This window comes from Arvicola amphibius, chromosome 12 (assembly GCF_903992535.2).
Source record: "Arvicola amphibius chromosome 12, mArvAmp1.2, whole genome shotgun sequence".
Taxonomy (NCBI): Eukaryota; Metazoa; Chordata; class Mammalia; order Rodentia; family Cricetidae; genus Arvicola; species Arvicola amphibius.
Genome location: NC_052058.2, coordinates 96609653 through 96623639, shown reverse-complemented (window position 1 = coordinate 96623639; position 13987 = coordinate 96609653). Strand labels below are relative to the sequence as shown.

At 37.2% G+C, this 13987-nt stretch overlaps 1 protein-coding gene across 1 annotated transcript in view; it reads right to left on the bottom strand.

Moving 5' to 3' along the window:
- The window catches only part of Dpp10 (dipeptidyl peptidase like 10), a 717576-nt gene that overhangs the window by 101420 nt on the left and 602169 nt on the right, over positions 1-13987 (bottom strand). The window contains exon 8 of the mRNA XM_038349339.1: positions 1963-2083. Coding sequence (XP_038205267.1) covers positions 1963-2083 — 121 coding nt within the window. The remainder of the gene's footprint in view (positions 1-1962; positions 2084-13987) is intronic.

Genomic DNA, 13987 nt, shown 5'->3' with positions numbered 1-13987 from the left:
ATATTGATGTTTACTGAGATTTTTAATTTACTTTTATTTTTAAAGGGAATGCACCATCTCTGGAAATTTCAAATTACTGAAAAAAATGTTATAATTATTGACATATAGTATACAGTTATTATATGCCTTTTACATAAATGAGAAGTTATAAGCTAATATGTATACACACATATGATGTATGGACCATTTATTTTCTTCTGTTGTACTGCCAACTTTTGAAACAAGTGTTCCCTTGTATCATGTTGAAGCAGCTGTGTACATGAATTATTGGCAATATTGGTCTAGAAAACTTATGAGCTCCCATTTGTACAAGGCGACACAATGTATTAAATATGGAAGGTTTTACCTAAATGGGTTTGGTTACAGAAAATAATAAAATACTTTCTAAGTGAAAAAAAAGATAATATATAGACCATAACATTTGCATTTGAAAAATTTGAGATATGAAACTAATTTTCTCAGTTCTTCTTATTCTTCTTACTTTATAACTTGTGATCAAGTAGACTGACTCACCTTAAATCTTGACATACTTAGACAATCTTGGTTGAACAGTTACAAGCCTAGGTATTAAACACAGGCCCGATATCTTATTCTTGAGCACAACTAGTTAATAATTACTCCATGTTCAAAACTGGACAGAGGTTTTTATTGTCTAATTCACTTTGATATGCTCAGTTATTATCAAAATTTGATTTAGCAGTATCAAAAAAATCATGAATTAGGCACCATTTTTGTTCCCATGTAGCAATTATTAAAACATGACAGAATGTCCCCCATGGAAAGTACTAAAATCAAATGATTTGTGTAATTTCTTAAATTTAGCTTTTTAATTTTAATTTTTTACTTATTTTTTTTATTTTTCTGTATAGAGTTTGTGTTTGCATGAGTTTATTGCACCGTGTGCATGCAAGAACCCATGAAAAACAGAAAATAGCATTAGCTTTTTTAGAATTTGGTTAAAGAGTATTGTGAGCCACACTGTAGGCTAAGACCAGATCACAGATCTCTTGGACGAGAATCAATTGCACTGAAGTGATGAATCATCTCTTTAACTCCTTATTTTTATTTTTAATAATGTTCATGTGAGTGCAGATACCCATGAAGTTGATGTCTCTGGCACTGGCATTAGAGACAATTGTGGGACACCTAATAATAGTGCTAGGATGGGAATTCTGGTGTCTAGGAAGAGCAGTTCAGTCTTTCAACCACCAAGCCATCTCTCCATTCTCCCTTGGGCAATTTTTTTATTAAAAATTTCCACCTCCTCCCCACTTCCCATTTCCCTCCCTCTCCCCCCCACTCCCTTTCCCCTCCCTCTCCAGTCCAAAGAGCAGTAAGGGTTCCCTGCCCTGTGGGAAGTCCAAGGTCCTCCCCTCTCCATCCAGTCTAGGAAGGTGAGCATCCAAACAGACTAGGCCCTTCCAAAGCCAGTACATGCAGTAGAATCAAAACCCAGTGCCATTGTCCTTGGCTTCTCAGTAGGCCTCATTGTCCGCCATGTTCTGGGAGTCCGGTTTTATCCCATGCTTTTTCAGTCTCAGTCCAGCTGGCCATGGTGTGCTCCCATTAGACAGCCCCCTATTTTAACAAGTAGGAATTTGCATCTTCTTTTCCAAAGAATAACACTTTTTCTCCACCTAATTCCAGAGTGATGTGACCATCTACATATAGAAGTTATGTGTCATCATCACTGAAACTGGTTTAGCTCAGTGTAAATATAGTCATAGGTATTCATTCACACATATCTACTCACCATAAAGCATGTGTGTAATAGACATAAAAATATGAATCACAGCCAGGCAGCATGTGAGCACATGCAATAAGACAGCATGACTGTCTTGAAAAGAAATGCAGAGGAGAACCAGGGAGACAATGGATATCTGTAGCAAACAGAATTTTCTTGGAGGTTTTATACACAAATATGTCATTTTGTCCTCTGGAAATTAGAATTGTCCAACTCACCTTCATATAACCAGTCAGCAATACCATTAAAAACAATTCCTTCTTTTCCTGAAGATGTCAGTCGTAAAGAACTGCTCTTGATATCAGGTTGATAGTAGATATTGTTTTCAAAAATATAAATCTGTATTAGGAAACAGGAAATAAATAAAAACCCAAACATGTTAGTATGCCTTTCTTAAATGTTTGTGTTAAGGTATGAGCCCTGGATAGCTAATGTTTTTTTTTCTCTACCTGCTTTCAAACTGATATCATTTCATGTTTATATTCATACAGCATTGAAAGACTAATACCTATATATATCCTTATCTTATTGATATCAGGCTGTCATTTGGAAATTTTTGCATGGCCTTTCTACTTTTAAATCTATATTTTCATCATTGATATTTCATCTACTTAATAATGCTTGTCTTGTAGTGCCAAATTGTTTTGGCTGTGAAATGATATTTTGCAAATTCAAAGAGACTGATGACTGTCATTAAATGCTATTTTAGTAACAGCAAACTGACTTCTGACTTTTTGCTAAGCTTCAGTATGAGGTCTTTGTATCTATATAAATGTGCTTGATGATCAATAAAATAATCTTGGAAAATTCTACCTGTTCTGTCCATATTGACTCACATGGTTGCTAATGACAAGCAGCAATAAAAATCCTTTAAGCTGGTAAACAAAATGCAGCTTTCCATAGACCCATTTTCTTTGGTAATTCCTTCTTCAAGAGCATGAAGGGGCTCTAGCAGGACCTGGCATGCAAGCATGGCTTTAGCCGGCATTGCTCTTCCCCCATTCCCTCTGCCTTGCTACAAACACCTAGATTACATCCTAAAATATAGCCAAGATCTATTCCCTCACTTGGCCACTTCCTCCCCTTAAAGCTGACCACTAAGACCCAGCTATCAAACTAGTGAAGTACACATTTCTCTCCCCATCTCCCCAACCCCCCATCCCACCTCACCCCCAAGTTCCCATTTTTTGTCCGGCAATCTTGTCTACTTCCAATATCCAGGAGGATAAGTATATGTTTTTCTTTGGATTAACCTTCTTATTTAGCTTCTCTAGGATCATGAATTATAGGCTCGATGTCTTTTATTTATGGCTAGAAACCAATTATGAGTGAGTACATCCCATGTTCATCTTTTTGGGCCTGGGTTACCTCACTCTGGATGGTGTTTTCTATTTCCAACCATTTGCATGCAAAATTCAAGATGTCATTGTTTTTTACCACTGAGTAGTACTCTAATATGTATATATTCCACACTTTCTTCATCCATTGTTCCACTGAAGGGCATCTAGGTTGTTTCCAGGTTCTGGCTATTACAAATAATGCTGCTATAAACATAGTTGAATAAATGCTTTTGTAATATGATTGGGCATCTCTTGGGTAAATTCCCAAGAGATGGGATTGCTGGGTCCTGGGGTAGGTTGATCCCGAATTTCCTGAGAAACCACCACACTGGGGGAATAGGATGGTTGGGATATAGGAAGGGTGGATATGGGAACAAGGAATTATATATCTTAATTAAGGGAGCCATTCTAGGTTTGGCAGAGACTTGACTCTAGAGGGGTTCCCAGGTGTCCAGGAAGATGCCCCCAGCTAGTTCCTTGGGCAGCTGAGGAGAGGGAGCCAGAAATGTCCAGATCCTATTGCCATACTCATGAATATCTTGCATATCACCATAGAACCTTCACCTGGCATTGGATGGAGAAAATGACAGAGCCCCACATAGGAGCACCAGACTGAGCTCCCAAGGTCCTGATGAGGAGCAAAAGGAGGGAGATCATGAGCAAGGAAGTCAGGACCGTGAGGGGTGCATTCACCCATTGAAACGGTGGGACAGATGTAATGGGAGACCACCAAGTCCAGTTGAAATGGGACTGATGGAACAGGGGACCAAACCAGACTCTCTGAATGTGGCTGACGGTGGAGGCTGACTGAGAAACCAAGGACAACGGCAATGAACATGAACTCTACAGCATGGACGGGCTCACTGTGAGCCTTGTCAGTTTGGTTGCTCACCTTCCTGGACTTAGGGGGAGCTGGGAGGACCTTGGACTTAACATAGTGAAGGGAACCCTGATGGCTCTTTGGCCTGGAGAGGGAGGGAGTGGGGGTATGAGTCGAAGGGAGGGGAGGGAAGGGGGAGGAGGAGGGGAGGAGATGGAAATCTTTAATAAAAAAATGAGAAAAAAAAAACTAGTGTAGTACAGCAATTAAAAGTTCCCTATTCCAAGGTCCTCCCAGCTCCCCCTAAGTCCAGGAAGGTGAGCAACCAAACTGACAAGGCTCACAATGAGCCCGTCCATACTGTAGAGTTCAAGCTCATCATCATTGTCCTTGGTTTCTCAGTCCTCCTCGGGGAGGGAAGGGGGAGGAGGAGGAGAGGAGATGGAAATTTTTAATAAAAAAAATGAACTACAAAAAAAGAAATAAATAAATCTTTTAAAAAGCTGAAAAAAAAGTTCCCTATTGGTTGCCCTAACGAACCTGTCCAATCAAAATTAAAATAACAGGTATTTTCCCATTTAACCTTTAACCTTTATAAACTGCCATTTGCCTATGGGACATATCTGTCACAAAGGCAGTCTTTTGTCCCTCCAGGTAAAATATCCACCCTCTATTGTTATTTTCCCTTCTCCTTTGTCCCCAAAACCCCTGTCTTTTTCTCTCTGGGGGTAAATAAATGTCCTTTGGGCTGAGGACTTGCTCTTGTAGTTCTTGTGCTGACCCTGATTCCTTTCAGATCATAGTATTAATAGTATAGCATCATGCCTGATAGCTGAAGAGTTTCATTATAAATGAGTTTTTGGGTGCATGTTTGTGTGTTTGAAGCAAGTGTATACACTAAATAAGACTGTTGAAGCTGGAGGACAGCTTTAAGTGTCTTTCCCAAGTGTTGCATGTATATTTTTTTGAGAAAGTTTCTCTCACTAGCCTGGGACATGACAAGTCAACTAAACTCGCTGGCCGGAGAGCCCCAATGATCTCAGGATCTCTACCTCCGGGTAGAGCTAGGATTATAAACTAGGTAGCATGCTCAGCTGTTCTTAAGTGACAACAATTGAAATCAGGTCCTCATACTTACAATGCAAGTGTGTTACCTATGAACTCATTTCCCAAGCCCCCAAAGAGTCTTAAATTGAACATATCCAAAATTTTTCCAAAATAATTTAAATCATAATAGCTCCAATACCAGAATCAACAATGCTCACAAATATGATGTCTTTTTTGTGGAAAATTCAGGATAAAATAACTAATTATTCATTATTGAAAATGTCTTTAATGTCAAATTTTTGAAATTGTTCATCCTTTCATAGAAAAAGCATTTCTTCCACATATTAGTGGCTAAACTGGTAATTATATCTACTAATTGATTATTAAACAGCGTAAAATGACCCAGTACTTTCTTTTCTTCTTTCTGCCCTACCCAGGAGCAGATGCTATCATTGCTAGACTTGTGAACATCCTGAATTATTGGTGGGATAATGGTGAGCATAACCAGTTTCCCACCCACAGGTAAACTTAGATGTTGCAGAAAGAAAGCAAGAAATGAAGTGATGGCTTTTAGTTAGTTTTAGGTACGCAGTATATAGTACATTCTGCCTTTCATTCATCTTCTTCCTGCTCTCACCTATTTATTCCCAGGTGTAAAGCAGTGTGTCCACCATACTGGTTAAGAAATGAACTAAGACTGGATGGTACAGAAAGGTCAGCATGTCAATAGCCTATAGTTAAGGATTCTACCAGCAGCAGTGTTGTGTGTGTGTGCGTGTTATTTATTGTTTTCAGAGAAGTAGTACCTCAAGGTTTTAGCCAGCTTTAAAGAAAATAAGAGTGTGAGTACAGTGGAACTATAAATCCTGCTCCAGGCCTCTGATGCCCAGCTCTGTGCTGTGCAGACACACATTCACAAACCCACAAGCACTCATAATTAAAAATAAGAACACATTCTTTGAACCAGTCTCTACTGCTTGTAATGGTGTTGGAGGCACTATAAAGATACACTGCAGCTGGAAGAGTGGTTGGACTGTCTTCATTGTGGCTTGCTGTTGGAGAAAACATGTTAATAAAAGCAATCACAAATGGCGGCAATTGCCAACATGGAAATTAAGGAAGTGTGGTGGCAACCATTACATCTATATAGAATGCTTCTGTCATCCCCCCACCTACTAGTATATATTTAGCTTGTTTCTAGGCACTGAGTTTTCCCAAGAGCATTTAGCACAGAATTGCCTATGTCATATGGAAGTCCTCTTCTTTGTTCTTTCATATCAAGACTAATAAGTTATCTTATGACAGGCAGTGGTGGTGTGTGGCTTTAATTCAAGCACTCAAGAGGCAGAGGCAGACAGATCTCTGTGAGTTTGAGGCCAGCCTTGTGTACAGAGCAAGTTCTATGGTTATATAAAGAAACACTGTCTCAAAAAAAAAGAAAGAAAAGAAAACAAAAGAAGTTGTCATATTGTTCTATTGCTATGAAGAGACACCATGACCAAGGCAAATCGTATAAAAGAAAGTATTTAATTTAGGGCTTGATTACACTTTCAGAGGTTTAGTCCATAACTATCACATTAAGCAGCATGGCAGGAGGCAGGAAAGCAATGTGCTGTGATGTGGAATTCCTCTCTGTATGGTATAAATCTGTTTTATTACCAATGGTTAAAAAAGAAACTGTTTCAGCCAATGGCTTAACAGAGTAAGGACATCCAAACATAGATATAGAAAGAAAGTAGGTGGAGTCAAGGAAAAGCCATGTAGCTGCTAAAGAAGACAGACACCTAGAATCTTTACCAGTAAACCACAGCCTCGTGGCGACACGCAGATGAATAGAAACTGGTTAGTTTAATATGTAAAATCTAGTTAGAAATATGTCTGAGACATTGTCTTAACACTGTTGTAATCAACAGTGTTATAGATTCTGTGTGATTATTTGGGTCTGAGCAGTGGGAAATGAATGAGCAGCCTCCATTTAAAGTGCTGTAAAAGTAGCTGAGAACTTTGCATCCTGATGTACAAGCTGAAAGAAAGACTGGACCTGGCATGGGTTATTTAAAACCTCAAAACCCACCAAAATAACACAATGGGAAACATGAGCCTCTAGTTCAGGGTAAATCATGATAGAGGACACCTGACTCCCTCTATTTGTCTGTTGTTAGAGTCTCTCTCTCTCCTTCCTTCCTTCCCTCCTTCTCTCCTGCCCCCAAGTTCATTTCTTCTTTTTTTATTGATTTTTATTGAGCTCTACATTTTTTCTCTGTTCCCCTCCCTGCCTCTCCTCTTCCCTTCTCTCCTCTCCCAAGGTCTCCATGCCCCTAATTTACTCAGGAGATCTTGTCTTTTTCTACTACCCATGTAGATTAGATTTATGTCCTCATTGTTGTCTAGGTTCTTTGGGATTGTGATTTGTGGGCTGTTTTTTTAATTGCTTTATGTTCAAAAACTACTTATGAGTGAGTACATATGGTAATTGTCTTTCTGGGTCTGGGTTACCTCACTCAAAATGATGTTTTCAAGCTCCATATATTTGCCTGCAAAATTCAAGATGCTGTTATTTTTTTCTGCTGTGTAGTACTCCATTATGTAAATGTGCCACATTTTCCTTATCCATTCTTTGTTTGAATGGTATTTAGGTTGTTTCCAGGTTCTGGCTATGAGAAATAATGCTGTTATGAACATAATTGGGTACATGTCCTTGTGTATGACTGAGTATCCTTTGGATATATACCCAAAAGTGTTATTGCTGGGTCTTGACAAAGGTTGTTTCCGAATTATCTGAGAAATCACCACACTGACATCCAAAGGGGCTGTGCCGGCATGCATTCCCACCATCAGTGCAGGAGTGTTCCCTTTACTCCACATCCTCTCTAGCATAAGTTGGCATCAGTGTTTTTGATCTTAGCCATTCTTACAAGTGTAAGATGGGATCTCAGAGTTGTTTTGATTTGCACTTCTCTGATGACTAAGGATGTTGAATATTTCCTTAAGTGTCTTTCAGCCATTTTAGATTCCTGTTGAGAGTTCCCTGTTTAGATCTGTACTCCATTTTCTTATTGGATTATTTGTTCTTTTGATGACCAGTTTCATCAGTTCTTTGTATATTTTGGAGAGCAGACCTCTGTCTGATGTGGGGTTAGTGAAGATCTTTTCTCATTCTGTAGGCTGTTGTTTTGTCTTCTTGACCATGTCCTTTGCTTTACAGAAGCTTTTCAGTTTTAGGAGGTCCCATTCATTAATTGCTTCTCTCAGTGTCTGTGCTACTGGGGTTATATTTAGCAAGTAGTCTCTTGTGCCAATGCATTCAAGTGTACTTCCCAGTTTCTCATTTATAACGTTCAATGTGGCTGAATTAATGTTGAAGTCTTTGATCCATTTGGAATTGATTTTTGTTCATGGTGATAGATATGGATCTATTTTCATTATTCTATATGTTGATATCCAGTTACGCTGGCACCATTTGTTAAATATGCTTTCTTTTTTTTCATTTGATATATTTTGCTTCTTTGTCAAAAATCAGGTGTTTGGAGGAATGTGGATTAATATCCAAATTTATTTCTAAGTAGTAAAAAGCCATACATCCAAATTCTTCTAAAACAATTCCACATAACAGGGACAAAGCACTCAAATTTATAAGCTTATGGGGATGTGGGAAGGGATTCTCATTTTAACCACCACAGAAGTGTAATTACTAGGATCACAATGATGTTTTATTTTAATATAAAGAATTTTCTCTTTGTTATCTAGAGTACTTTCTCTAGATTCCTTTGTACCAGCAATGCATATGTTTGACAATTTTATATCACAGTCAGCACTTGTGTTTCTTGATCAGTTGATTAGTTCACTGGTAGTTATTCAGATATGAGGCGCGATCTCATTGTTATTTGGATTGATATTTCTTTTTGATTAATGAATACATTTATATTTGTGTGTAGATTATAGATGCTCATATGTCAGTGAATAAATTGTCAATGTTAATTTCAGAGATTAATGGTCTCTGTGATGACAAAATTAATTTGGTACATGGGTTAATGGACAACAGATGTTGAATAATTTTAAAAATTAAATATTTATTTCCTTTTTAATTTTGTATGTTCCTATGAGAGTATGCATATATGAGTATGGGTGTCAGAGGAAGCCAAAAGAGGACACCAGATCTCATGAAGATGGAAACACAGATGGTTGTGACCTGTCCAGTGGGGGTGCTAGGATTGAACTCAGGTCTTCTGCAAGAGCAGTGCACACTATTCATCAATGAGCCGACACTCTAGCCTCTTTATATTACTGGAAGAATGCAAGTCAACAATGTGACATCAGGAGAAGGCCATTTCAGGCACCTTCTCTATTATTACTAGTAGTCTTAGCTAGGGTCATCCTTGAGGATTCCTGGGAGTTTTCCAAGGACCAGGTTTCTCCCTAACCCCCAAACTCCCCCCACTAAAATATATTTTTCATTATTCTTAACATCCATCCCCCTAACCCAATCCCTCATGTTCCCATACCTCCATCCACCTTGATCCCAATTCACCAGATCTCTGCTATTTATCCTTTCCAGGGAAATCCATGTCTCTTTTTTGGGGCCCTCCTTATTATCTAACTTCTTTGGGGTTGAAGATTATAGCCTGGTTATTCTTTACATTATATCTAATATCAACTTATGAGTACATACCTTGTTGATCTTTCTGGGCCTGGGTTACTTCCCTCAGTATGATTTTTTTCTAGTTTCATCTATTTACCTGCCAATTTCATGATGTCATGATGTTTTTTACTGCTTAGTAATATTCCATTATATAAATATACCACATTTTCCCTTTTTATTCTTTAGCAGTTTCTGGCTATTTTGAGTAATGCTGCTATGAACATAGTTGAGCAAGTGTCCTTGTGGAATGATTGAACATTCTTTGGGTATATGCTCTAGATTGGTATAGCTGGGTCTTGAGGTAGATTGAGTCCCAATTTTCTGAGAAATTGCTATACTGATTTTCATAGTGGCATATATGTTTTCATTTCCACTAGCAGTGGAGGAGTGTTACCCTTGCTCCATATCCTCTCCAACATAGGTTGTCATTAGTGGTTTTGATCTTAGTCATTCTTATAAGATAAGATGGTATCTCAGAATTGTTTCAATTTGCATTTCCCTGAAGGCTAAAGATGTTGAACAATTGTTAAGTGTATCTCAGCCATTTGAAAATCTTTCATTGAGAATTCTCTGTTTAAATCTGTATCCCAATTTTTAAATTGGATTATCTGGTATTTTGATGTCTAGTTTCTTTAGTTTTTATATATTTTGGATATCAGCCCTCTGTCAGTTGTGGGGTTAGTGAAGTTCTTTTCCCATTCTGCTGGCTGTTGTTTTTTGCTGTTGACAGTGTCCTTTGGTTTACAGAAGCTTATCCATTTCAGGAGGTTCCATTTATTAGTTGTCAATCTCAGTATCTGTGCTATTGGTGTTCATTAAGTTGTCTCCTGTGCCAATGCATTCAAGGCTACTTCTCACTTTCTTTCAGCTTCAATGCAACTGCATTTATGTTGAGGTCTTTGATGTACTTGGACTTGAATTTTGTACAGGGTTATAGAAATGGATCTATTTGTATTTTCTACATTCTGACATCCAATTATGCCAGCACCATAAAATGAAAGCATCACCAGGCCATTTTCTTACATAGTTTCTGATTCAAGTTTCAATTTCAAGTTCCTACTTGAGTGCCTGCCTTAATTTCCCTTAATGATGGTCTGTGATTTAGAATTGTAAGCCAGTAAACCCTTTCCTCTCCTAAATTGCTTTTTGTCATTAAATTTGCCCAGCATTAGAACGAAACTAGAACAAGAACTTGTTAAATTTCTTAAGCATGTATGGTATAGAAAACTGAACACTTGTTTTAAAATATTGTGCTGGGGATCTACCTCAGTGTGTAGAATGCTTGTCTAGCATTTATGAAGTCCTAGGTTCAATTTCCTACACTATATGTAATCTGAATTGCAACTGCATACCTGTGATCTCAGCACCAAGATGATGAAGGTAGGAGGAATACAAGTTCAAGCCAAGAAAACAGAAGACTATATTTTTTATATAAAATAAAGAAAAAAGAAAGGGAGAGAAAAAGAAAATAATTTTGTAACATGCTATTTTGAAAATGAGCCATATGGAAATCTTGCAATGATTAGGCAAGAGAGATAGCATACATTCACACAGACATACACAAATATAGATATTATAGGCACTTGATGATTTATGACTACATATAGGGACAAAACAATACTTTCTTTAATGGACAAAAACACAATATATGGACATCCTTAAAGCAAAATTATAACATATATATGTACTCGCATGGATCGTAAATATTGTGAAAATAAATCACCTTGAATTTCATCATACATATAAGATGATTTTGCAAGACATAATATTTAGGACTACATTGTGTGTGTGTGTGTGTGTGTGTGTGTGTGTGTGTGTGTGTGTGTGGTGTATATGCGTGTATGCACTCATGCATGTGTATATAGGTATGAGCAAAAGATAGAGGAGTTGAATTATCCATTGATGGAGTTATAGGAAATGAACCACCTGAAGTGGTTAAACTCAGGTCTTCTGCAAAAGCAGTAAGCACTCTTAAGTATGGAGCTATCTCACCTTTATAATCAACTAGCTGCTAGTTGTGTTTAAAGTACTAATTCTATTTTGCTACAGAATTGTCTCTGGGACAGAGAAAAAAACAATCAAACCACCCTCCTCTAACACTCTTAAAACAAGGTCTTTATGAGGTAGTTCTCAGTAGCTATCCTAACACCTAGGAGATGATTTTAAGCACCCCATCTTTTTTGAATACATACAATTTTTTGAAGTATTTGTCATGTTTCCTTGACAGATCAGATTTCACTGAATATTAAAGGAAAATGTTCTTGCCAAGCAACAAAGAACATTACATTTTAAGAAAAAGTTTGAAGGAATTACTGTTTAATTTCAGGAAGTAAAAAATCAAGAAGAAATGGAAGTCTAGTTTGATTTTTATAGCTTAGACTCCTTTGCTATTATAAAAGAGTACAAATAAATAAAACCTAAGTGCTTGGGTTTTATAATTAAAATATTTAAAAAGACAAAGAAGACAATAATAATTCTTATTAAATATATGAAGGGATTACAACGCTGATGCACTGCTTAGGAAAGGCAAACTGCTCTGTGCACTTCCTTTTTTTAAATTGGTATTTATTGAGCTCTACATTTTTCTCTGCTCCCCTCCCCTCTGTGCACTTTCTAAATCTTACTGACTTTTGAAAGATCAGAACATCTATAGAACAGAAAGCTTCAGAAACTCCACTCCAAAATATATGCATTGCAGATATGTGTGTATAGATGGAAAGACACTTCAATCAATAGATGTACATTTTTTGTATTTGTTATGTATTAAATATATATCTTGATCTGGTGATATAACTCATTGTGTACAGTGTTTGCCTAGCATGCACAATTTTGTTTAATCCCTAGCACAGCATAAATTATGAATAATGGTGTATGCCTAAAATTTAAACACTTGGGAAATAAAGGCTGGAATACGAGGAGCTTAAGGTCATTTCTAACTACATTGCAAGTGCAAGGCTAACCTGGGTTATACAAGACCTTTTATCAATACCAACAAAAACCAGGGCAGATCTGAAATCATGGATACAACTTATGAGAGCAAACCATAAATTTTGAACTCAAAGTTATGATTCCCAAAGTAAGAAAGCAGTAAGAGACTACAACAGAAACTCTTGGGGATTTGAGCCATGTTGCTTTTCTGCTCTCAGCACCATCTGAATAGGAGGTTAAAATGTTCAGCTCTAAATACGTTGCTTGATGCATGCTGAAATCAGTTTAAAGCAAAGGAAAATGTTGCATGGGATTTATTATTAGTTATCATTCACCTTAAGTATGACCATGAAGAATTGTGTCAGTATTTCAGTGAAAGCCTCAATGCAGCCATCAGCTTTTCTCTTTTTGAAATCCTGTTTCCTTAATTTTCCAGTATGTGATAAATTCTCAGTGTCCATTTCTCAGTGCTAAGTCAAGCTATGAGCACAAGCTAAATAGTTTGATTACCTCCGACATCTGCCCTTTAATAAATCTCTCTGTCGGTTATGAAGTACTACATTCATTTTGTGATAGGACCATCTCTGGGACAGAGAATGGCCCAATCAAATCATTCATGTCAACTGGGCATCCATCTCTGGCATTCTCCAGACAGGGTCTCTATGCAGTCGTTCTCATTCTTCAACATATATGACTTTTCATTCGGGAAGCTCATTCAAAGTGCCACCCTCTGAGAACCTGCACCACATGGCGCAGACTTACAGAATGTGAACTATAACTTTCTGTGCTATAAATTCTTACTTCTGAACTTTAATTGTTCCATATTCCCAATTATTATCTTTTACACATACACTTTTTTCAGAAGAAAAATGGATATCAAATAAAAGTCAATGAAAAGGGCAAATCCTCTCTACTCCAGTCCAGAAAATTCACCTAGCTTCAAAAAACCATACTATGAATAAATTGTTACACTGGAAAAAAGAATATTGAATATATTTTGGGTTTAAATAAATAAAATGGAATCTACAGGATATAATCTTCAAGTGTATTACTACTATAAAATATTTCTTAGTATAAATCATCCTCCATGACTTGAGGAGGCTATTACCTAGGTGTTTTGTGCTCATTTTCCCCTGTTTTTTTTTTTTTATTTCATTGTTCCCTCACTACACCATATACTTGACTTCATTCCTTTTTTTATTACTTAATATGAACCAAAAGCACTAGGTACTAGGCTAATCCTTAGATATTGTAATACAGAAAAAAAACATAGAATTTGATAGGACTTTCCAATGAAATATGTCTTAGTCACTTCTCTCATTGCTGTGACAAACTACCTGAAGAAAAGTCAACTTAAAGAAGGAAGTATTTATTGTGGCTCCAGTTTCAAGCCATGGGCCATCATGGTGCAGAAAGATAGCGGCAGATGTGTGAGGCAGAGGATTACATTACAGACACAGTCCAAAAGC